This window comes from Mesoplodon bidens (assembly GCF_964165515.1).
Source record: "Mesoplodon bidens genome assembly, chromosome: 8".
Classification (NCBI taxonomy): Eukaryota; Metazoa; Chordata; class Mammalia; order Artiodactyla; family Ziphiidae; genus Mesoplodon; species Mesoplodon bidens.
In genome coordinates, this window is record NC_138165.1 from 76,090,203 (window position 1) to 76,117,441 (window position 27,239).

Sequence of the window (27,239 nt, forward strand, 5' to 3'; positions counted from 1 at the left end):
GAGTTTTCTGCTTTAACCAGAAGACTGAGTTCCTTAATTTGATGATTTAGAGGTTAGTTTGCAACTTAAAAAAATTGTCCATTTTAATCCTCTTTTAGGATTAATTAATTAATAGATTTTGTCCATATTACCAGTGCAAATAACTGTGAACTTTCTATGTGTTTACTCTCTATTTCATGACTTAGCCACAATTTAAGACTTAGCCACAATTAAAATATTGTAACTAAAATTTTAAAATTTAGGTTTACTTTTTATCTTAGGAATTCCATTATTTATAATCTAGTAATTTCCATTTTCTTGAGGACAGATTTGACTACAAAATCTAGGAAGCTATTGATTCTGCCAACCTCATCATTTTCATAGTCTTATGTTAGAAAATTTAAACAAAATTTATTTCCTGAGCCAAAAGGAGAGTACTATCTTAGTCTTGACAAAATATACCAAAATTATATTAAGTATTATTGGTGACTCATTTAAGACTGTGCTTTCTTCTGTAACATTGTAACTAATTTGAAGCAAAGACTGAATGAAAGTCTTTATGCTTTGCAGACCAAAGAACACCCATTTGTCCTCAGGCATGTGAATTGTTGGAAAAATAATTGCAGGGGACTGTCTGGTATGGGGAAGATTATGGAGGCAGAATCATTAATGGGCTGGGCAGATTTCTTTCTGGCCCAGAGACAAACACCAGTTTCTCTATGACACACAGAAGACACTGAAACATTGTTTCCCCTCTAGTCTACCCACCTGGAGGATATTTGGCATGATCAGTAGCATAATTTAGATGGATAGATTTGCCTATGGATGTGAATTAACAGAGCTCCACAGAAGCCCCCACATCAGGGGGCAAAAAAACATAGTGATAGCAAGAAAACACAAGACTAGGAACTAGAAATGCAACAAAGAAGACTGGGGAGGCAGCAAAGATTTCTTCTTTAAGAATGCAGATGCACACGCACATATTATATACACCCTGCACTGTGGGAATAGTGGAATGCTCAAAATCCTCTAAGATTAGAACAGAGAGAAGCACTCTCTCATCATTTGAAGGAATGAGGAACAATTTTTAGGACGTAAGACTAGTATAGAAAGAAATTTTGCATCTTCTGTGGTAGTCCTCTCTGGATTGGTTTAGGTATCACCTTGCCAGAAAACCTTTACAGGAAACTTCTTTAGAAAACTTCTTTCTTCAGTTTAGAAAATGACTTTAGTCCGAGCATACTCTCAACCCAGGATTGGTAAGACTAATCACTTTTCCAGTCCACATGAATAAGAAAGTCAGAAAAAGCTATTTCAAATCTTGATAATCTTTTTCTTACAGAATTCTCTCCAATAATTGCTTGATAAATGTCAATTCAGTGAAATGACTTTTATGTTTAGAATCTTGGTAAAAATTTTTTTTCCCATATTCTTCAGATTGGTTTTTTTTTTAAAAAAAACTCCAAATATCTGCCTCGTGAATGACTCATTATCTTGTCACCCTGTTTGTGTTTCCTTTGTCATTCATAAAAGGGTTGTATTGTTTGGCTTTATGCAAGGATGCTGATTGAGCACCTGTGAATGTTTGCTTTATTGGCATTGAGAGAGGAGAGAGAAAATTATTTGTTTCACTGACAATGAATTATTGCATCTGTTTGTGGCTGTTAAATAATTTAATAGAATTTATAGGGCCTGTTTTCCCTTGGTTAAACTGCAGGCAAATATCTATCTCTGACTCATCTTGGATACAAATGTAGAAGAAAGCCATCCTCTTAATTCATCTTTTTCCAGTTTAGATGTTGTTAAGACACTGAGTGATCTTATGTTACATCCTTTTTACACTTAAGTTGAATGTCTTTATATTTTATTTTATTTTTTTAAATTTTATTTATTTATGACTGCTTTGGGTCTTCATTGCTGCGTGTGGGCTTTCTCTAGTTGCGGTGAGTGGGGGCTACTCTCATAGCAGTGTCTTCTCTTGTTGCGGAGCACGGGCTCTAGTAGTGCGAGGGCTTCAATAGTTGTGGCTCATGGGCTCTAGAGCACAGGCTCAGTAGTTGTGGCACACGGTCTTAGTTGCTCTGCGGCATGTGAGATCTTCCCGGACCAGGGCTCGAACCTGTGTTCCCTGCGCTGGCAGGCAGATTCTTAATCACTGTGCCACCAGGGAAGCCCCTGAATGCCTTTAATTTAAACTTTAGACAAGGGAAAGACTGTTACACAATAAAATTAAAAGGAATGTACAATGATTTCCCATATACCCCTTGCCCCCTACATGTACAGCCTCCTCCATTACCAACATCCCTCACCAGAGTCGTATATATGTCACAATCTATAAACCTACATTGACACATCATTATCACTCAAAGTCCAGAGTTTAAAGTCCAGAGTTTACCTTAGGGTTCACTCTTGGTGTTATACATTCTATGGGTTTGGACAAATGTATAATGACATGTATACACTGTTATAGTATCATCCAGAGTATTTTCACTTCCCTAAACACTTCCCTAAAAGATGCTCTGTCTATTCATCCCTTCCCCAACCCCAACCCCTGAGAACCACTGATCTTTTTACTGTTTTCATAATTTGCCTTTTCCAGAATGTCATATAGTTGGAATCATACAGTATGGAGTGTTTTCACATTGACTTCTTTCACTTAGTAATATGCATTTCAGGTTCCTCCATGTCTTTTCATGGCCTAATAGCTCATTTCTTTTTAGCACTGAATAATATCCCATTGTCTGGATGTATCACAGTTTATTTATCTATTCACCTACTGAAGGATATCTTGGTTGCTTCCAAACTTGGGCAACTATGAATAAAGCTAATGTAAACATTCATGTGTAGGTTTTTGTTTAGATATAAATTTTCAGCTCCTTTGGATAAATACCAAGGAGTGCGATTGCTGGATCACATGGTAAGATTATGCTTAGCTTTTTAAGAAACCATCAAACTGTCTTCCAAAGTAGTTGTACCATTTCGCATTCCACCAGCAATGAGTGAGAGTTCCTGTTGCTCCACATCCTTGTCAGCATTTGGTGTTGTCAGTATTCTGCATTTTGTCCATTCTAATTGGTGTGTTGTGTTATCTCATTGCTGTTTTAATTTGCATTTTCCTGATGATATATAATGTGAAACATCTTACTTTTCATCTGTATATCTTCTTTGATGAGATGTCTGTGAAGATCTTTGGTCCATTTTTTAATAGGGCTGTTTGTTTTCTTAGGGTTGTTTGTTGACTTTGAAGTGTTCTTTGTGTATTTTGGATAACAGCTCTATTTCAAATGTGTCTTTTGCAAATATTTTCTCCCACTCTTTAGCTTGCCTTCTCATTCTCTTATATTACTTTTGTTTTTAAAAACTTGTTTATCACATAATAGTAGTGATTATATCAAGTTGCTAATTACATTAAATATCAAAGTGTTAGGTATTATGACTGAAAATTTCAAAGAATTTCATTTATCTAGTGGAAATCCTAAGGTTACTGATTTCACCACAAATTCATGACAACTAGAAGCCAAATCGAACCTCAACAATGCCTGACAATCAGTTTTCTAGTAAGTTATTCTCTGACTTGCCACAGGGATTAATATTACCTAAATCATGTACTCATATTCTCTCAAGCAGAGAGGGATATTGGCTCAGATCCTGATGTCTGGGAGTATCTAGCTGAATCCAGAGCAAGAAAAAGTTATCAGGAGCTTTTTTTCTTTCTACCTTTTAGTTCTGTGTTCCTCAGGTTTTCTTCCCAGGTGAGATAAAGTTGGGTGCCAGTAGTTCCAGACTTACATCCCCCCATGTTAGGAGCCCTAGAGGAAAAAGTGTGCTTCTTTCCCTGGGACTTCTTTTTTCCCAGTGGTTTCATCAAAAGTTCTGCGATGGGTTGAAACAATGATTAATGCAAGAGTGGTGAATGCTTCAGCAGACCTGGGCAAGACCACCCCCAGGATCTAGGTTGAAGGGGAAGGGAGTAGAGCATCAGTTCCATCTCTAGACCATAGACTGTGAGTGGGGAAAGGTGATTCCCTGAGGAATAGGAGGGTGAATGGAGGACGAGCCAGCAAAAACAACCCAAGACTGTTTCCGCCCTTGTCAGACCTCTGATTTTCCTTACCTCCTTCTCTATCCTCAACAAATGACTTTACTTTATTCTTTAGAGATAAAATAGAGGCACCAGGTGGGACTTCCCTTATTTTACCACCACTTATCCCTCTCATCTAGTATTTCTGCACTCATCCTCTTTTTCTTTCCTGCTATAATTTCTATTATTAAAGCTATTTTCTCCATATGAGCCCTGGATCTCTTTCTATCTCTCTTCTCAGTTATCCTCCCCACATCCCATTGTCCTTAGCTTCAATTGCTCTCTCTTTCTTTCCCTTCGGTACAATAGCAAAAACAAATTTAAAACCTCTTTGATTCATATCTCTCTCCAGCCATTGCTCTTTCTCTCAACTCCCTTCCTCAGCCAAGCTTTTGTGTTCTCTACACATTAATTCTTCAATCTACTGCTTTCTGTTCTCTATATCCACTGCTTCACCACTCCGCTCACACTGCTCATTCTAAGACCACCAATAACATTCGTGTTATCAAATCTAGTGGACATCTCTTTTCTTTTTTTTTAACACTTATTTATTTATTTATTTATTTATGGCTGTGTTGGGTCTTCGTTGCTGCATGTGGGCTTTCTCTAGTTGCGGCGAGTGGGGGCTACTCTTCGCTGCGGTGTGCAGGCTTCTCATTGTGGTGGCTTCTCTTGCTGCAGAGCATGGGCCCTAGGCGTGCGGGTTTCAGTAGTTGTGGCACGTGGCCTCTAGAGCACAGGCTCAGTAGTTGTGGTGCAGGGGCTTAGTTGCTCCACGGCATGTGGGGTCTTCCTGGACCAGGGCTCAAACCCGTGTCCCCCGCATTAGCAGGCGGATTCTTAACCACTGCGCCACCAGGGAAGTCCCTGGACATCTCTTTTCATCTTACTAGACTTCTTACTAGCATTCACCACAGCTGACCACCCCTTCCTTCTTGCAATGTTCTCTTTTCTTGGCTGTCATGACAACATACTCTTCTGGCTTCCTCCTACTGCTTTGGCTTTCATTATCCATCTCCTTTGTAACTGTTCTCAAAATATACTTTCCCAAAGGTCAGTGCTAGATATGCTTCTCTTTTTATTTTGTCTTTTTTTGCTTAAGTTATTTCATCCAGTTCTATGGCTTCAGATACCACAACTAACTTGACAGTCCCCAGTTCCCAAATTTATGTTGAAACCACATTTCTATCCTGAGGTCTAGTTCTCTTTTTGCAAACTGCATTCTCAACACCTCCAGAGCCACTCACAAATCTGCTTTTTTTATTTCTACAAATGGCTCCCCCAATCCCTCTACTGCTCAAATCAGAGATCTGGGGGTCATTTGTGGTAGTCCCTTCTTCCTTTCCCCATTTCCCATTTCAGTTCCAGTAAGTCCTCAAAAAACCCACTTCTCTCTTATTCCCACCCCATTTAGTATACTTGGATCTCCTGCAATCACCATCTAAGGGATCGTTCCCTTAATAGTTCTGTATCCCCAGATTCGTTATCCAGCAGCTAGAGATATTTTTAATGTACGAACTTTCACCTTTCTGGCTTAAAATCTCAGTGGAATAAACTCCAGATTTTTTCAGAAATGGCTTTCACAGCCTCATCTGATTTGCCTTCTGCCTGCCCCTCCAGCTTCATTTCCCCCCCCTTCTCTCATTTGCTACTCTGGTCTGCATTACTGTAGTTACCTTAAGATCTTCCCATGTTATTTCTTCTGCATAGAATATTCTTCCCACTCTATTTGCCTGGCAATTTCCCTAGTTTAAATGCCAGTTCCTCAGGGGACTTGTAGGACCTCACTCCAATCTAAGTTAGCCCCTGTACCTAAAATACTTTCTTTCAGAGCATTTATTATAATTTTAAATAATATGTTTATGAGATTATTTTTTAACACATCTTTCTACTACAAGTGACATTATGATACACCTATTACCAAGCTGAGTGCCTAACTACTCACCTAGATGAGTGCCTGCACTAAATTGGGGCTCCATAAATTTATGTTGAAAGAATTTAAAATATTTCAAAATTATCTTCCATACTGTATCCTCTTTTTGTGGTCTTTCTTCTTGAGGGGCATTTTTGCCAAGTAAAATAGCACAGTTGGGAGGAGATAACTAGTAAAGTGACAGTCCCCTTTATTCAATATTGGGTGAGAGAAAATAGCTAGAGTTGTAAAACTTGCATTCCTTACCATGGTGAAGGGGTGAGAAAATACGCAGAAAAGTAGAGCAGTAAAATGCAGAGGTAATGTGAGCTTATAGAAAAAAAATCAATCAGGAATAGGACTATCTGGTTTGGAGTTCAACTCTGCCACTGATTTACATGTTTTTGGCAAGTCATTCAGTCCTTTTGTATCTTGGATTTTCTCACCTTTAAAATTTTGTGGCGATTTCATGAGAAAGCAAATGTGGAAGCCCTTTGCAAAGTATAAAACGTCTTAAAAATGTGAGATGCTCTTACTCTCCTTATTTTGATTTTCATTTATGAATATAAAGTGATTTTACTTGGAGGTTGTTAAACAAATAATGAATTTAGTTAATCTCAGAGTAGGACTAGCTGTCACTCTTTCAGTTTAAAAAATTACTATTAAGAAACCACCTAGTGATGATAATATGAAAGTAAATGTAGTGAATTCATTATGGATCTACTTTTTAATTCTTTACAGGCTTTCCTGATAGTACTACTAATTAAATTTAAATATGTTGTGGTGTCAAGTCTCTTTTTCTAAGAGATTAATCAGAGATTAATCTCTAAGCTATTTGTAAATTACTATGCCTTTTCATTGTGAAGTGTTTACTAGAAATGCTGTTTTAAGAAAAGGGTTATAGATTATAAATGGTTTCATTAAGTATTTTACTTCTGTCGTTCTACCAGTTTTATATTAATACATGACTTCAATGTTTTTTACTGACAATAGAAATGAAATCTAAGAGATGAAACATTATTTTGAAACAACTTTAATTTAACCGACCCAGCATGGCTTGGAAGCCATGCCGCACATGATCCTTTTATGATTAAGTACTAAAGAAGAATCCGTAATGTGAATATTTTTCTTTTATTTCTTCACCATGGGATTCACACTCCCTGGGATAAAGTATCTTATCCTTTTCAGAGAACATTAGTAGATGTATTAGAAGTTTAGCCTCTCAGGGGTGTGCCAGTCAGTTTCATCAACAAATAGGAATTCAAAGCTTTTTAGTAAAACTAATGACCTTATATAACAACAAAAAAGCCCACACAATTCAAGTTGTGTTTTAAATATCTTTGTGTTCAGACAAATTGATAGCCTAGAGATCAGTATGTGTTAATTTATAGGCCTATAAAAGGCTATGATGTTCATCCCATTTTTAAAACTGCTAAGATGAGCAAGTCTATCTCAAATTTCATAAGGTTTTGTAAACTTCTCTCAGTGTCAAGAAAGCAAGCCACCTGGCAGTTTTTTAAAACAGTGAGCCAATGCTTAGGAATATGAACTGTAATTGACTGTTAGTATCTCAACTGAATTTGGCTCAGATTTACAAGGGATATGAGAGCATTTTTATTCTAGTTACACTGCTTATTGTTTCTTATGATTATATTCTCATACTGCAGATTATATTCTCATGAGGCAACCATCCTGGTGGTAATTGAGCAGATTTAGTGTATTTTATTTTTCCTGAAAGTGTAAAAATGATTCAGAAAAATATTTGCTATTTTAAGTAACATTCAAGGTAGAATATTGGGTTCATTAGTTAAATTTCCTAAGATTCACAAGTTAAATGTAGAGAGTTAAGAATAATTGGTAGAAGAGTGTTCTAAGTGGCAAAGATGGACAAAAACCACTTTGTGAATTGGGATTAGTTGAGTTTAGATAAGAAACCTCTGTTAAAGAAGGGACTCTATAGCTATAATTAAAGCAATAAAGAAATGTGGATTAGGAGACAATGAAAGACACTTTTTGGGCAGTACAATATGTTTTCCAAAGAAAGACTTGGGAGTGTGTTGAGGACAGAACCCAAAGGCAAATTTGGGATCCATATCTGGACATGAAAATAGAGGATTAGGCCAAGGCTACCAGAGAAAGAACTTTTAAGGCTACACTTTTTATTTAATGAAAATTGTTGAACTCTTGATAATTAGGATGTGTTCTCTGAAAGATTAAAGTTCTTGTAACCTATATGGAATTCTTACTGAATCCAATTTCTCTGAAGCATATTTAAGTCCTAATTTAATACAGCAGATTTAAATCTCATTATCAGTGGAGTGCATTTAATTGAAATCAAATTGATTTAAACAACTAGTCAGGAAATCTGAGTTTAATCTCCCTTTCTTCCTCTGGGACCATTCATCTGCTTATATCCTCAAAGCTTAGAGGTAGCAAAAGTTTGATTCAAAAGGAGATATACTATACATTTTCATTTAAATTGATAGTTTAAGTACTCATGAGATTAATTTTACAGATACACTACAAAATTGAATTGTGCTTTGGACATTCTTTACACCAAGCTAATTAAAGTCAATAATTCTAAAGTGTAAGAGTCTAAAATAATTTCCAAATCAAAGACTTATGATATTTAGGGGATATTTTGTCATACTGTAATAGAGATGCATTGACCTGTCCCAAGAATAGTAAGTGTTTAAAGTTTTGTATTTAACTAAAATAACATTGGTTATTTTAATATTTTAAAATATTATTTTAATAAAATAAGCTAATGTACTTTATGCCTCAAGTAAGTCTTTAAAGATATATATTATTATCTTATAAACTGCAACTTTCAGATAACTAATGAGGTAATTATGGAACTAATGATATGGAAATATCTTTAATATGTATCTCATAATATATACTAATATATGTTAATTTTAAGTAATTTGAGCAAAACAGAGAAAACTAATTTCATAATTCTGCTTCTTTTCCCCTAGAAATAACCACTATTACCAGTTGGAATATATCCTTCCAGATTTGTTATATATAAATGATGAGGTCTCATAATATGTAGCCTTTTATATTATCTATTTTTTAAGGACACATATACACACACACATACACAGATTATAAGATTTATAAGGTTTAAGATTTACAGATCTATGTCATCCATTATAAGAACGTCACAGAGTCTTTTTGCATGAATGTACCATAATTTATTTTGCCAGTCCTTACTGAGGATAAGTGTTTAGTTTATTAGTTTATTTCTAATTTTTTAAATATTACTGACAGAGTAGCACTGAACTGCCACTTACTCTTTTTTTTTTTTTAATGTGGACCATTTTAAAAGTCTTTATTGAATTTGTTACAATATTGCTTTTGTTTTATGTTTTGGTTTTTTGGACGTGAGGCATGTGGGATCTTAGCTCCCCGACCAGGGATCGAACCCATACCGCCTGGCTTGGAAGGCAAAGTCTTAACCACTGGACTGCCAGGGAAGTCCCTGCCATGTACTTATATCTTTGCCCATTTGTTCAAATATTTCCTTAAGATAAAGTCTCAAAAATGATATTGCTGGATCAAAGTAGACAGATCTTTAACATTTTAAAACGTATTATCACATTGCCTTCTGAAAAAGTTGTACCATTTTATATTTAACAAAATTCCCACTTCCCCATAACCTCACATTTTTTAACCTTTGGTAATTTGATATGCAAAAGTAATAATTTTATTTGTGTGTTTATAGTACCTATAAGTATTTGTGTTTGAGCACCTTTTCATTAATTTTGAAGCAGTTGTATAATTTTGTGAATTTGTGTTTTCCAAAATTAGTTTGTGAACACTTTTTATAAATCAAGAAATATATATCAAATATTTTTCAGTTTGAGATTTTTTAAAAAATTTGGACAAAGTTTTAAGTTTTTATGTGCTCATTTCCATCAGTCTTTTCCTCTATGGCTTGTGACCTTGATTTATTTGTTAAGAAGAGATCTTCCACACCCCAAAACTATAGAAATATATGGTTACATCTTTTCTAGTACTTCCATGTTTTATTACATCTTTAATCCATCTAAAATAATTTTTTGGCCTGACATGAAACAGAAATCTACTTATATTTTTTGTTCAAATGAATAGTGAATTTTTCAACACTAATAATTGAATAATATATTGTTTCCTTCGTTATTTGAAATGCCACTTTCACCCCACCCCTTGAAACAATCCCACCAGGCTTTTCATCAGAATTTTATTGTATTTGTCTACCGCTTAGTGGAGAATTTGAGTTTTACTAATATTATCTTTCCAGCAACTTTTATGTTTTCATTTATTTGATCCTTCTTTTTCAACTTTAAATGAAATAAAATTCTATATATAATTTTTGCACATATCTTGTTAAGTTTATTCTTGGCTTGTTTACAATATCTGTTGTTAATTTGAATGTGTTCCTCTCACTTCTACGCATCCCTGCCATTACATTTAGAAGCAGTTTATTGTATAAGACAGCTATTAATTTTTTTACATTAATATTTTATTTTCCCACCATCAGTTTTATTATTTCTAATAATTTTCAGTGGATCATTTTGAATTTTCTAGGTAAATAATTATCTTCTCTGCAACTAGTCATGATCTTTCACCTTCTTTACAATATTTTATGCTTAATTTCTTATCCTTGCCTTATTGCTTTGGCTTAAGTACCCAGAATTATGTTAAAATATAGAGTAATATAGTAGCCTTTTCTTTCCATTTTTTATTTTAATGGGAATTCTTCTAAATCTTTACCAGTTGGTATGATGTTTCCTTTAGGATTCTGAAATAGGATTTTGATCATGTGAAGGAAGTTATCTTCTTTTCTCGGTTTATTGAGCATTTTCTTTGGAATTAATGTTTATTGCCTTTGAGGAATTTATAGGTAGGATCATACTGTTTTTCTCTTTTAATCTATTTATTTATTGAATTACATTGATGGCTTGCTTAATGCTGATACATTCTTATATCCCTGGAATAAACCTGACTTTTTGAAAACTTGATTACTCTTTTAATATATTGCCATATTTACTTATATTAATAAGTAAGATGGATCTACAATTCACTGTTTTGGAGTTTTATGCTTTTCAAAGTGATTTAGCATGCTTTATTTCCTTTGATCCTTGAGATAGCTGTATGAATTAGGCAGAAATTATTACATTATTCTGATAAATAAGAGCAATAGATATAGACCTTTTTGCCTGTCGCAAAGTCATACAGGTAGGTGGTGATCGTGACACTAAAATCCATTAGCCCCCAACCCAATGCTGTGGGGAGAAGAAATTTAATTATTTCACTAATTTCTATAAGTAAGGTGTTTATGGACTTTGAGTTTTATTATCTCAAATAAAAACAGTCCTTACATACTTTCCTTTTACATTTTTCTAAATTCAGACAATAGATTTGTTTCTGCTTTGACCAGGGAGCCTTCACTGGGTATCAGGGAGCCTTCACCCTAAATGAGGCTCTGTGCTGAGAATACACATTCTCTGAGTTCTGCCATCTGTTTGTTGTACACGGACAGATGCCGATATTCAGTTAAAGAGAGGTAATACAGTAAGGATTAAAGTGTTAGTTGCTACTAACCCATTCCAGAAGTTATGGATAAAACTTGAAACCTTTAATCAGATTCATCTTGATTTTCAAGTCAAGTTGGCTATTTGAGTCAAAGATTTTACATCTCTATGGTAACAAGTACTGAAGCCACATATTCTATTATTATCATAAGAGAAAAAAAATATTAAGGATGTATTTTTACATTGCATTAGGTCAGAGAATTGACGTTATATTTTATATGTGATTCAGAGATCTACCTTATACAAAGTTTAGAGATTGCTTTTAGGGATCTATTACAGAAGAAATATTCAATTGGGAAGCTTAAAATAACTTAAGTATAAATTTTAGAATCTGTAAAACTTAATGCAAATGCAAGAAATGGTCCATTAGTTAAGATATACATTTATTTATTAAGTGGTAGACTAGACTTCCCTGAGTGTAGAGAAAAATGGATTTAGACTACAAATGAATTGTATTTTAGGTTTCAATAGAATTATACTTTTATAAAATTGACATTTAATCTTCATGTCCCAAGTCACACACATTTACAAGATGTTTTTATAAAGTAAATTTATTGTTTTTAAATCTCTTGTAAGATTTTTTTCTCTTAATGAGAAACCTAAAAATGTTTATTTCTATATAGTACAATGGCACTGATTCTATCTCTAAGAAATACCACTAATAGTTATATATATTATATTTACTCCAATTGGAATTTATAAATGATGTATATAGTCTGAAGTCTTGTCCTTAACAAATGTTGCACAGAAAATCATGAATTCCTGGAATTTGACCATTTTCAAATTCTATTTCATTAATTCATCTTTATGCTCTGTAGCAAGGCTGACTATAGCCTTATTTCCACTTAAGCTAATATAACTCTGAATGATTTTCTTTTTTAAAATTGAGATTTAATTGACACATAACATGGTATTTATTTTAGGTGTACAACATAATAATCTGATATATTTATATATTGTGAAATAATTACCAGAATAAGTTTAGTTAACATCTATCACCACACATATTTAAAATTTGTTTTTCTTGTGATGAGAACTTTTAAGATCTACTCTCCTAGAAACTTTCAAATTCTACATGATTTTATTTTTATAAATCACAACTGTTTCTGAAAATCAGCTCCAATAACATCCTATGATAACAAATGGTAGAACTCACATAGTGTTGAAACATATTGGGCATTTCCTTTTCAGTTTTAAATATGTTTTATTCAAATTTAGATGACTGGAGAATACATTTAAATTCCAAAGTAACTGAAATCAATGTAAATAATATATTGGTGCCTCATATTTGATGGTAAATATTACCATTAAAAATTGAAAAGTCAAAATGAAGCAGAAACTATTCTGTGAACTGGTTATTTAGCACACAAAGGAAAATGCAAAAATTTTTCAGGAACATTTTTGACATGAACTATATTTAATAACGTTCCATTCCTATTGATATTTTAATTTTTCAGATAATGTAGTTTAAGTAAATGTGCAAGATTAGTTGGAATGAAAAAAATATAAAATTATGCATAGGTTTGAACGCCTCCCTAATCATATATCAATTTCTGATGGATATCCTAATTAAGCGTTAATTATACAGTTATACCTACGAAATAATTAGGGCATTCTATTTAATCTCTACAACAATACACTGAAAGAGATGTGTTAGCAAGATAGGTATTAAAAGCATACATTGGGACTTCCCTGATGGTCCAGTGGTTAAGACTTCATCTTCCAATGCATGGGGTGTGGGGTCAATCCTTGGTCGGAGAGCTGAGATCCCACATGCCTCACGGCCAAAAAGCCAAAACATAAAATGGAAGCAATATTGTAACAAATTCAATAAAGACTTTAAAAATGGTCTACATCAAAAAAAATCTTAAAAAAAAATAAAGACATACATTTACATATTCTTCATTACAGACTGTCTTTTTATAGGGACCATGACATGTTGCCTTCTATAAAGAGCAGCTCTGATTAATCCTCACACCAGAAACAACAAAGTAGTCTCTGGCATAAGTTCAGCCAGGATTCCTGAGCCTGCTGTGTAGGGAGTCTTGTGACGAAGGACAGAATCATATCTCAGCCTCCAGGCCCACTTGGTTCTTGGCACCTCTGCTGAGAGTTGCACAGGCTACTGATAAATTTTAAATGCTTTTGAGTGTGAGGTGGACATCTGTCCTAGAGGAATAGGATTGATAGCAGCATGTCATTCTTCAGAAGCCACTGAATAATTGTCAGATGACCTTTATTTGTGTCCACTTCATTTTGTTCATATTGCTGCTGCTAAGACACAGTACTGTAACGTATTCTCCTGGGACTTACAATAAGCAAAACCATGCATTTCATGTAGCAATTGGATTAGTTGAAAACATCATGTTTTTGACTAGAAAAATGGGAGTGTTGATGTACCTTGTACCACTACTGTATACAAAGTAGTGGACTGTGAAGGATGCAAGAGGAGATTGGTGAGATTTAAGTGAGAATCCTTTCCCAAGAAGGCAGTTGACACTATAAAGGAACATCTATGCTCGTGGACTTGCGGGGAAATAAGAGTTGAAAATAGAAAGTCCATCAGTTAGTGAGGTTTCACAATAAACAATAGCAGGGTTTGTGCCCTCAATTCTGTGGGGAAAACAGAAATGGCAAGAATCAATGGCACAATAGAATGATCGGATGTCTGGAGACATGGGCTTCCAAAGTCAATATTGACCTGGTTTCCTCTGTGGCCAGATCTCCTCACCTATATGGACTTAATTTCTGTACAGGTGAAAAAAATTCCAAACAGGTGAATAGTCTTTGATTTTACCTATGAGCATTGATCTGCAATGAAAGGTCAGAGATTTTTCATTAGGTTTATGATTTTGCCTCTTGAATGAATCACAGAGATGAAGGTATATAGAAAAAAGTTCAAGCAGAAGTAATTCTTCACCTTTAGTCCACTGTTGAACAAACATCATAAATAACATTTAAAATATATAAATCAGGATATAGTGTTCCTGAAATTGTGAGCCAGAAAGGATACTTTGGTATGATTTACTGTTATTCTTACCATTCCTTTGAGTTGGTTTCTTCCCAGTTTTGTTAAAAATTTCAAACCAAAGCCTTTTTAGTCTGTGCCACTCATTATGCTCTAGAGAATAAAGAAGCCTCTTGTTGCAAAATGAAACTGACAGAATGTGACTCCTTAATCTTGATTTTGCTATTCCAGTTATTTTAGGAGGCATTATAAAAACGTTAACCTATTGAAAATCCAGTATTATTGTGGTTAATAATGTGCTTTGCAGCCTATTAGCAGTTACTATGAGAACATGGCAATAGGACTTTGGTGTGACTAAACCCACTGATGCCATCTTCTGGGTTCCTGCAGCAAACTCTTACTAGCCACACTGTTAGTGGCAAGGTCTTTCTAGCACATCTAGGAATAATGGAGTCACAAGTAGGGCTATGTAATTTAAGATTTTTTCTCATGGCATAAAATTATAGTGTAGCTCCATGTGAAAACCATATTTGTTTTCTTGTTAAGTGGCAATAATTTAAAAATTATTTTAACTGAGACCTTTATAGATTTTGAACAATTCAAAGCTTATTTTATTTCTTGTCCAATTTTAAGTATCTAGATAAATGCCCTAGTGGTAAAGATGTAACTTAACTGTACTTAATTACTAGTACTCCCTTTTAAATATCACCTCACCAGCTCTTGTGCCGCTTTGTGGTTTTGGTTCTCAAACATCCTCAATGATATTTAAAGCTGTTTTTATTTATTTAGAAGCATTCGTTATATGCTTTGTTTGATTTATTAAATTTGAAGATTTTGTCATTATTCTACTTACAAATTTCATCAGTTATAAAAACCTGTGCATAAAGAGTGTGATGGAAAGAAAGCATTTATTCCAGGTGCCATTAGTGTTGGGATTAATAATTTTTAAAGAACTAATCACTGGGATGGTGTCTAGCACATAGTATGTGTTCAGTTAATCTTTGCATAAGTGAATGCTGTATTTTGAACTAATGCATGGAACATGCATGATGAGAATCATACTTGCAGAAAAACCCTAACTGGGTAGAAACCATGCAGCAGAAGAACTTGAGATAATCACTTTTATTTAGAGTAATGTTTTAATGAATTCTAATGAGTGAATGATTGCAGTGAGATATAGCACAGCAGAAAGCTTCCTCCGTTAAACAAAACAAATCAAAGGTACTAAGAACCCACGCTGAAACAGACTCTTTCTATATTTTATTCCATCTTTGCCTTTAGAAAATCAACAATTTTGTTTTCAAGTGAGGAGGGTCATTTAGGAGATGTCATTTAAAAGAATGTTTAGAGGGTCTCCGGCTTCCTATAATTCAGTGAATTTCTTAACACAACCATGGCATGTACACTGTGGAGAGGGTTTCCTAAAGGGGATGGCTTTAGTGCATTTTATTAAATGAATCAATCACCTTTTATAAATTAAATGTAATGTTAAATACAGACAAAACTTAACTTGGCGAGAGATATGTGCATGAATAACTTCACACATTGCCTTTAATTAATCCTCTTGAATTATAAGATGGTGTAGAGAATGAACACTTTCTTTATGAATAAGAAAATTCAGCTTCTTACCAACTAGGCTTAGTGAGAGCCACCAGGGAGAGCCCGTGGTTCACAGAACTTGGGTCAGGCTTCAACCACTTCTCAGCAATGCCCATCAGAACCTCCACCCCCACTGTCCCACACAGTGACATCAGGTGGGTCACATGGTGCTCATCATAAGTAAGTGACACCACCTGTTTGTGACTTTGCATTAAGTAATTTGAGTTTACTGTGAGAGAATAACTTTGGAAATTTCAATGTGAAAAAATGGTGTAATTCTATAGTTGCAACCTTCCCTTACTTGAAACTTGAAGGCCACAGATGTAGTGATGATACCACCATCCCCAACTCCTGGAGTTTTGTGGGAAGAGTTAGGCCTTGTGTCAGGGGCTGGGTTTTTTCCAGAGTGCCTAACTGCCAGGCACGGTTGTGGATTTGGGCATAGACGCATTGGACACGATACTTTAAATATAGGTATATATGACACACATTACGTACATCTAATGTGTACATTAGACTTGGATTCCATTCCTTGAGCTATCACCAATATAAGTTAATAAAGCCATCATTGTGAGGGTAGCCTTCTCTTGACTTATCATTTTCAGGCTGCAGTTTGGCTCTCACCCCTGTCACCATTCTCACCATTTTGAAGGCAACATAAGACATTCTCTTATTAAAGTTACCAGTAAATATCTTGATGACTGAATCCAATAAGCCACTTTAACATCTTATTTTCTAACACTTGCTCCTTCAAATCTGCTCCTTGGTTCCTGTGAGACTCATGCTCCTGGTTCTCTTACCCCTTAGCCTTTTTTTTTTCCTTTAAGTCTTCTCCTCTGCCCAGCCTCTTCACCTAGATGGCCCATACTCATCTATAATCGACCATAACCCGAAGTAAACCTACTTCATTTTCAACTTTACCTCTCTTGTATTTCCTCTCTTTTAGCAATATTTCCATTCACATCTCATTCAAACCAGAAACCTAGGAGTCATCCTAGACTGAATCAAGAACTTCTGATTTTACCTCCTATTTCTTGATACTTCCCATTTCTCACCCTTCCTTTTATTAGCTATTTACCTCAGGCCATCACCGTCTCTTTCCTTTAATGCTGCTTACCTACTGCACCATCTTCAGCTTTGTCCATATCACATCCTTCTAGTGCGCATCCAAATTGATCTATTTAAGATAAAAGTCAGACTTTATCAGTTTCTTCAAAACTCTTAAATGTGCTAGTTCTTAGCATGAAGTAGGTACCTATCATTGTTTGTTGAATGAATGAATGAAAAATGGAGACCAAAGGCCTCTCAGCATCCATTGTTGGGGCTCATTTGGGTCCTAGATTATATTGTCTACAATCCTTTGAAGGTTTCATGTATCAACTAAACCTTTTCTGAATTTTGCTTGGAAGTTCATAAAACCAGAATGAATATTATTAGTATAGAGTTATAGTTCATAGGTTGTCTATTAGAAAAAAGATAGGCTCCTTATGGTGAAAATAAAATTTATGTGCTATATTTTTGCTTGCCTTTTAGTTATAGTCTATTACATTTTTATGTGGAGACTTTCTTAAGAGAACTATTCAAAAATAAATGTTTCCCCCCATCTTTTACTAAAAAAGAAAAGCGAATTTCACTTTAGTGTATCTGCATTTATGTAGCTGGATTTCTGTATTATGAAATAAGCTTCTTTCTAATCACAGTTTTACACCTGGTGTTTTGATTGCCATTCTTAAAGTTTTTGTAAATTTGTCCTGTTTTAACAAAGAATCATCATTCACTTAATAACAACTTACCCCCCCCCCAAAAAAAAACATGGAAGGAATACATTACATTACAATTAGATGTTTAAACATGCTTATCAGGTCAGAGGTAGGGAAACCTGGGTATGTTTCCTTTACTCTTAAGGTTTTGTACAATGCTTCAATATGTTCTTTTTTTGTGGTAAAATAGGCATAACATAAAGTTAACCATTTTAATTATTTTTAGATGTATAGTTCTATGGCATTGGGTACATTCACATTTTTGTGCTGCTTTAGTACACTTTTTTTGAAATTATTATATTGAAATAATTCATTATTGAGACTCAAAACTGTGCTTTCATTGAATAAGCAGAGTTCTCTCTGGGGCTTATGAGTGTGTTCTGATGAAAAATGATTTTTTTTTTTTTTTTTTTTTCTGGTACACGGGCCTCTCACTGTTGTGGCCTCTCCTGCTGTGGAGCACAGGCTCAGGACATGCAGGCTCAGCGGCCATGGCTCACGGGCCCAGCCACTCCACGGCATGTGGGATCTTCCCAGACCGGGCCACGAACCCGTGTCCCCTGCATTGGCAGGCGGACTCTCAACCACTGCACCACCAGGGAAGCCCCGAAAAATGATTTTGTTTGCTGAGTTTTGTTAAGGAACTTGCAGCATATCTTATCTTGTTAGGCTCAGAGAGCAAATGCCAATGGGAACTTATGGAAACAGGTTTATTAATTCAATTTATCTGAACATTTTCCCCCAATTTTAGTTTAATAAAACACGTTTAGGGAGCTATAAAGCCTTTACTCTTGTGTGGGAATCTCATGTGATCATGACTGGTACCCTACTCCTAATAGTGTATAAGCAACAGTATTGTAGAAAATAATGAAAAATTAAAAAAAAACTAGAACATTTGACCATTTTCCCCTAATATTTTGAAATTATTCTTAAGATTAGACATCAACCCTTATATCATGAGGTTAGATAGAAATTATCTTTGATATGCATATATTAGAAACAGTGTTCATAGACAAATCAATGTCTTCTACTGTTTTAATAAAAGACTAAAACATTTGTCTATTGCTTTGCCAGTTTATGAGACTCTTCTTGGTTCTGATGATTAAATCCTTCATGTAGAGTATTGACTAATTTAAGAAGACAGTAGATCCAAATGTAAGGTGTTATCTGGAAATGTTCAGAGAACATATAAACACAGTTTGGTTTATTTATTATATAACTTGATTAAATGTGATCCCTTCTTGTGAAATTATAATTTGGAAACTTAAACACAAAACGTTTGGAAATAGAAAAAATTGAGCTCAATGCCTGACTAATTTTTGGACCCCACTAGAATATGAGGCTAAGCTTTAATTTAGGGGGTAGAGGCATCACAATGTGCTGTTCATACTTTTTATTTTGTTAGCTGCTCTAAGAAAAAATTTTTTGGGGGGGAGGAATTTGTACTCTAGCCTCTTCTTTTCATTCCAGAGTGAGGAAATTTAGCTTTGAAAGAAATGTCAAGTTCTCATACCTTATAATAATCTCCTTATAATAATGACCTTATGGTCATTGGAGTCAATTCAATCATCTCATGAGCTAGAAACTGGCAAGAGCACACCGGAACTAAAAACAAACTTTGGTTTCTCTTGGAAAGTGCCCAAAGTACCTGTCTTCCTAATATATAGATAGCTGCAATGGATGTGCTCTTATTTCATCATCAAATTTTTTTCGGTGTATTTATCACCAGGAAGATCTATAACCAGTACTTTAACTTTCTTCAGTTGGAGATACCCCCAGTCTGTTTATTAGAATAGTACTCCTTCCCCACCATCAATCTGCTAAGATCTTCTTGAGGGAACTACAGAGGGGTGTAGGGCTCAGCAAAGAGGCCTTGGTGGTGAAGAAGCTCAGAAAGAGACTTGGAGTAGCCCGTCGTCCCCGTCTACTCTAACACAGTTTCCTTCTCCCCTTCTGCCAGCTTTTCAGAGCTAATGCATAGCTTGACCATTGAAAGAACAGACGTAGAGAAACATCAGAGTCCTGAAACTTTTCCAGCATATTTTGAATATAAGTAATCTTGGCTCTAGTCAACAGCAAACAAACTATTTGTTCATATGTACTATGGCTCTCTCTCTATATTATATATATAAAGTATATATATTTGCTCATTTGGGGGCTTGTAATAACTTTGGATTTTGTCCTTTGTGAGACGACAACCTAAAGATTGTTATCTTTTCCACTGGTTCCAAGTTTTAAAGCATTTTAGGTTAAGTTTTATAATCATGTAAAAGTTGCATGTCAAGGCAAGAAATAAGCATTACGAGGCAGGTGGATTCTTTTGTAGGGTAGATATAAAACATTTATTTCTTGGGGCTTCCCTGGTGGCGCAGTGGTTGAGGGTCCGCCTGCCGATGCAGGGGACGCGGGTTCGTGCCCCGGTCCGGGGGGATCCCGTGTGCTCCGGAGCGGCTGGGCCCGTGAGCCATGGCCACTGAGCCTGCGTGTCCGGAGCCTGTGCTCCGCAACGGGAGAGGCCGCAACAGTGAGAGGCCCGCGTACTGCAAAACAAAACAAAACAAAACATTTATTTCTTGAAGACTTATCTTACTAGGAGAGAAAGTCTTGATATGAGGCGATGTCAAAATGTCAAAAAATAGTGGCTGAAGTCAAGGTTGGCACTTAGACCATGGAGAAGGATCGTATAATACCATGCATAGGGTAGAGGAAATATATACATGCATTCAGAGGAACACTGATTTCCCATTTAAGCTTTGTTAGAAACTATTAGAGGTTTTATAATTCTGTTGACAATCATCTTATTTGGAATATGATCTGCTTATATAAAAATAATTTTTAATGTGAAAGCTCTCAATACTTAAAAGTCTAGTGAAATAGTAGCTTTAAAAGCTGAGTCACAGTCTAATTTACCATCACAATTCACAGTTTCCTTCAGTATTTTACTTGTTAGATTAATCCCATCTCGGCAATACCTTTAGGTTCTTGCCTTGATGGTGTGGAAAAATACACACAAACATCTGATATTTCTGAGCATGTGAGCTGTGACAAATTTAAATGTGTTCTAATAGTGCATCTGCATATAAACAGCTGAAGATTTATGGTTGTTTTTTAACTTAAAGATGAGGAGATTGACCACTGTGGGATAATTAAAAATAACAACTCTCTGGAAAAGCAGGGGCTAAGTTCTTAAATGCCAGGGCACCAAGAGACAATATCCTCTAATCTAAATTTAGTAATTTATATCTTTGTCACTTGAAGATCAGATATATATTTGAGTTAATGAATCATCCCACCTACATCCCATAACTAAAGCAAATTTTGTATCTTTTTCACAGGTAAGGTTTTAGTCAATTGAATAATAAATCATCCTGCCTTTTTCTGAATCATAAGATAGGGAGACTCTTACAGGCAAGACCGCAATTAAATGACACCTTAGAAGAGAAATTCTAACGAGTTTTAAAAGAATGCCTGAAGGAAACAGCCTAGACTACTTTGGCTACACTTTTCAGTGTTTAAAATAGTAACATCATATGGCTGTTTTTAAACATTTTCAGTTTTTCACTGAAGATCTGTCTTAAATGCTCATAGGTCAGGAATGAATCAACTTCTGGATAACCCCCAGTATCCTGGTCAGTGCCTACTGAAGGTCCTACAGAGACCAGGTGTATGATGAAATGTTCCTCTCCCTTCAAAAAGATTAACCTTACAAAGAATATTCATGAACATTTTCTCTTTTGAGTCTCACAGTAATGCTCTATTATATATAATGATTATTAGTTCCTACTTAAAAGCAGAAATTAAGATTCAGAGAGGCTAAGTAACTTACCCAAGGTCACTAGTGAGTGGGATAATACCAACTGGAGACTAGTTATTTCTACCCTAATGACCATGCCTTTTGCTCTCTATACTTTGCTGCCTCTTTGATATGCTTTATAAAATTGGGCACTTTAAACATGCACTAAGGTACTTTTGGGAAATTAGTTCCTGGGAGAATTATCTGAATTGATAATATGATTGGGAACATTGTGAATTTGAGTCTATGGTCTGAACAGAAGAAAGTATAAAGAAAAATCCAGTTTTAAGTGGCATTGTTCAGATATTCAGTGCAAATGAATTGAGAGTGATAGACACAGTGGATAGTCTAGGACTAAGATGAAATACATTGTCTTATGATTATGAGTGTTCAGAGGACTGGACCTGAAATTTAGAAAAGATAATAGGTGAAAAGGCCTAGACACACCCAAGAAGGAAATAGCCACAAGAAATTCACCTGCTTAAAATACACTAACCTGCACAGATGAAGTTTGATGCCCTGTTGGCACTGTTGTTCAGGGAAGGGCCAAGTGGGCTGAGGAAATTGGGACTCTGTGAGACTAAGATACAAGGATACTTAACAGAAATGGGTAAAAGGTAAGATGCAAGTGTTCCCTGTGAAATCTTATGGCAAAAGGCTTCAAAATTTAATTCACATTGGAAGAACCTCAAAATTTAGTGGAGCCATTCATATTTCTGTTTGGTTTTACACAGTGGCTGCTAATAGCATTATACTGAAATGTAGGTGTGAATCTCATAATGTTCATTTATTTTTATTTTTTTATTGAAGTATAGTTGATTTACAATGTTGTCTTAGTTTCTGGTGTACAGAAAAGTGATTCAGATATATATTACATATATTATTATATATATATTCTTTTTCATAATGATTTATTACAGGAGATTGAATATAGTTACCTGTGCTATACAGTAGGACCTTGTTGTTTATCTATTTTGTATATGGTAGTTTGTATCTGTTAATCCCAAACTCTTAATTTATCCCTCTCCCATTCCCTTTCCCCTTTGGTAATCTACATCTGTGAATCTGTTTCTGTTTTGTAAATAGATTCATTTGTATCATATTTTAGATTCCACATATAAGGGATATCATATGGTATTTGTCTTTCTCTTTCTGACTTACTTCACTTAGTATGATAATCTCTAGGTCCATCCATGTTGCTACAAATGGCATCATTTCATTCTTTTTTATGGCTGAGTAATATTCCATTGTATATATATCACATCTTCTGTTTATGGACACTTAGGTTGCTACTGTGTCTTGGCTATTGTAAATAGTGCTGCTATGAACATTGGGATGCATGTATCTTTTCAAATTAGAGTTTTCATCTTTTGCTGGATCCTATGGCAACTCTATCATAATGTTCATTTAAATTGTTTACCTATATCTGAAAAATTGCTCAAGTGAGAGTCATTTGTCTATTGTTAGCTCTCAATCTGACTTTCAAGTTGACTTTATTCTTCAAAATAGTTTGAGGAAAAAAAGTGACTTTTTTTTTTTTTTAGTTAAGCTATATTGTAAGCCCTTTTTGATGTAATGCGTGTTAAGGTAAAAATCTTTTATTTGAACTAGTTTTAAGTATAAAAATTAAACTGTTGCAAAGTGTAAATGAGGAAAGCTTTTTAAAGAAATCCAGCTTTATTTCTTCCATATATCTATAGGGACATGAGCAAGGTTGTCAAAGTACCAACAGGTAGAGAATCTTAGGAAATCTACTTTAATGAACAAATAAGAGTGATTTGTAGTTAACTTAATACTTGATTTTATTTCAAAGAACACACAGGCATTGGAAGAATAAGTTTTTTTCCTGAACGTAATAATATCAATTTTCTTGGCAATTTCTCTTTTCCGAAACAGTGAAAAGGTAAAATTTAGGCTAGCTCCTGTCCAAATAATCATAATTGCTGAATGGAGTCTGAGGCACTCATAGAGTGTTATTGAATTTGTCTATTTTCTAAAGGAAATTGACTCATTATTTTCAAATTGCTTTACAGGATCCTGCAAACCAAAAATGTGGTGGAAGAAAGAAAACCGTGTCTTTCAGCAGCATGCCATCAGAAAAGAAAATCAGTAGCGCGAGTGACTGCATCAGCTTCATGCAAGCTGGCTGTGAACTGAAGAAAGTACGGCCAAATTCTCGCATTTACAACCGTTTTTTCACTCTGGACACAGACCTCCAAGCTCTTCGCTGGGAACCTTCCAAGAAAGACCTTGAGAAAGCTAAGCTTGATATTTCTGCCATAAAAGAGATCCGACTGGGGAAGAACACAGAAACATTTAGAAACAATGGCCTTGCTGACCAGATTTGTGAGGACTGTGCCTTTTCCATACTCCACGGGGAAAACTACGAGTCTCTGGACCTAGTTGCCAATTCAGCAGATGTAGCAAACATCTGGGTGTCAGGGTTACGGTATCTGGTTTCTCGAAGTAAGCAACCCCTTGATTTTATGGAGGGCAACCAGAACACACCAAGGTTTATGTGGTTGAAAAAGGTGTTTGAAGCAGCAGATATCGATGGGAATGGGATTATGTTGGAAGACACCTCTGTAGAGTTAATAAAACAACTCAACCCTACCCTGAAGGAATCCAAGATCAGGTTAAAGTTTAAAGAAATCCAGAAGAGCAAAGAAAAGCTAACCACCCGAGTGACAGAAGAGGAGTTTTGTGAAGCTTTTTGTGAACTTTGCACCAGGCCAGAAGTGTATTTCTTACTTGTACAGATATGTAAAAACAAAGAGTATTTGGATGCCAATGATCTCATGCTTTTTTTAGAAGCTGAGCAAGGAGTCACTCATATCACCGAGGACATGTGCTTAGACATCATTCGGAGATATGAGCTTTCTGAAGAGGGACGTCAGAAAGGGTTTCTTGCAATTGATGGCTTTACCCAGTATTTGTTGTCACCAGAATGTGACATTTTTGATCCTGAACAAAAAAAGGTTGCCCAAGATATGACCCAGCCATTATCTCACTATTACATCAATGCCTCTCACAACACCTATCTCATAGAAGACCAGTTCAGGGGGCCGGCTGACATTAACGGGTATGTTAGAGCTTTGAAAATGGGCTGTCGAAGCATTGAACTTGATGTAAATGATGGTTCAGACAATGAACCAATCCTTTGTAATCGAAATAACATGACAACACACGTTTCCTTTCGAAGCGTCATAGAGGTGATAAATAAATTTGCCTTTGTGGCTTCTGAGTACCCACTCATTCTTTGCTTGGGGAATCACTGCTCCCTACCCCAGCAGAAGGTAATGGTTCAACAGATGAAAAAGGTCTTTGGCAGTAAACTCTATACTGAAGCACCTGTGCCGTCAGAATCCTACCTCCCATCACCAGAAAAATTAAAAAGAATGATCATTGTGAAAGGAAAGAAATTGCCTTCTGATCCAGATGTTTTAGAAGGAGAAGTTACAGACGAAGATGAAGAAGCTGAAATGTCTCGAAGGATGTCAGTAGATTACAATGGTGAGCAGAAACAAATCTTGCTGTGTAGGGAGCTCTCTGACTTGGTGTCTATCTGTAAATCTGTTCAGTACAGGGATTTTGAACTATCTATGAAAAGCCAAAACTATTGGGAAATTTGTTCATTTAGTGAAACAGAGGCCAGCCGAATTGCAAATGAATACCCAGAGGATTTTGTAAATTATAATAAGAAGTTCTTATCACGAATCTATCCAAGTGCCATGAGAATCGATTCCAGTAACTTGAATCCACAGGACTTTTGGAATTGTGGCTGTCAGATTGTGGCAATGAATTTCCAGACTCCGGGTCCAATGATGGACCTTCACACAGGCTGGTTTCTTCAAAATGGAGGATGTGGTTATGTTCTAAGGCCGTCTATCATGCGCGATGAAGTTTCTTACTTCAGTGCAAATACAAAGGGCATTGTACCTGGGGTGTCTCCTCTAGTGCTTCATATTAAGATCATCAGTGGTCAGAACTTCCCAAAGCCCAAGGGAGCTTGTGCCAAAGGGGATGTCATAGATCCCTACGTGTGTATAGAGATACATGGAATTCCAGCCGACTGTTCAGAACAAAGAACTAAAACTGTACAACAAAACAGTGATAATCCTATTTTTGATGAGACATTTGAATTTCAAGTGAACCTGCCTGAGCTGGCCATGATCCGTTTTGTGGTTCTGGACGACGACTACATCGGGGATGAGTTTATAGGGCAATATACAATACCATTTGAATGTTTGCAGCCTGGATATCGGCATGTTCCCCTCCGCTCCTTTGTGGGTGACATCATGGAGCATGTAACTCTTTTTGTCCACATAGCAATAACTAATAGAAGTGGAGGAGGAAAGCCACAGAAGCGCAGCCTTTCAGTGAGAATGGGGAAGAAAGTTCGGGAATATACCATGCTCAGGAATATCGGTCTTAAAACCATAGATGACATCTTTAAGATAGCAGTTCATCCCTTACGAGAAGCCATAGATATGAGAGAAAATATGCAGGTAGGAAAAATCCCATACTGTCCTCCCTTACCCCTGAGTCTTCTGACTCCTCTCTCACCAGTGAACATTGTGTTTTACTAATGATCTGATTCCTCAAAATATTATCACAGAGGATGTGTGACCCCATGTACTGCTGAATTAAATTCAGTATTGCCTGTGATAAAACAGATATTTAAAAAAAATTATTGAGGTATAGTTGATTTACAATGTTGTGTTAGTTTCTGCTGTACAGCAAAGTGAATCTGTTATACATATACATATATCCACTCTTTTTTAGATTCTTTTCCCATACAGGCCATTACAGAGTACTGAGTAGAGTTCCCTGTGCTATACAGTAGGTCCTTATAAGTTATTTATTTTATATATAGTAGTGTGTATGTGTCAATCCCAATCTTCCAATTTATCCCTCCCCCCCACCCAGTAACCATAAGTTTATTTTCTACATCTGTAACTTTATTTCTGTAAAACAGATATATTTTATGTTTCTAATGGTGAATGCCATGTTAAATCTGGCCTGAACTAAGCCAGCTAATGGAGTATCAGTGTAGCAAAATGCTTTATATATCCATTAAATGTCCCTAGTACAAAACTAAATTGGTATATGGGAATGTGTATATGAAACAGTGTGAAAAGAATAGAATATAAAATATTATATGTGCATGTAACATACAAAATTTTATATATACAAATACATGCATACTAATTATAAGTATACATGTAAGATATTTGCAGATAAGAACACAGAAGGGTATTTGAAGTCATATAAAACAAATGTAATGCCTATTAGATGATGTCTTAGTTGTTTGTGTACAACAATAATAAATTACCCTCCACGAAACAAAGAAGACTAATAAACAAACAAAATTCAGCACTTGAACGTGTTGAAAACTATTTAGTCTTCTTTTAGAAGTGTGCTTTAATTGAAAGGACATGGATTCTGGATTAAACTCTATCCCTGTGTGATCTTGAGCAAATTATTTCAGATATCTGGTCATCAGTTTTCTCCTCATAAGGTAAGAAAAATAGTAATAATTACATCACAGGATTATTATGAGAATTA

At 35.4% G+C, this 27,239-nt stretch overlaps 1 protein-coding gene across 2 annotated transcripts in view; it reads left to right on the top strand.

The window, feature by feature from the left end:
* The window catches only part of PLCL1 (phospholipase C like 1 (inactive)), a gene marked incomplete at its 5' end in the record, with an annotated part of 352,878 nt that overhangs the window by 253,710 nt on the left and 71,929 nt on the right, over positions 1 to 27,239 (top strand). For both annotated transcript variants that reach the window (XM_081243163.1, XM_081243164.1), the window contains one exon: positions 23,705 to 26,179. In XM_081243163.1, coding sequence (XP_081099289.1) covers positions 23,705 to 26,179 — 2,475 coding nt within the window. The remainder of the gene's footprint in view (positions 1 to 23,704; positions 26,180 to 27,239) is intronic.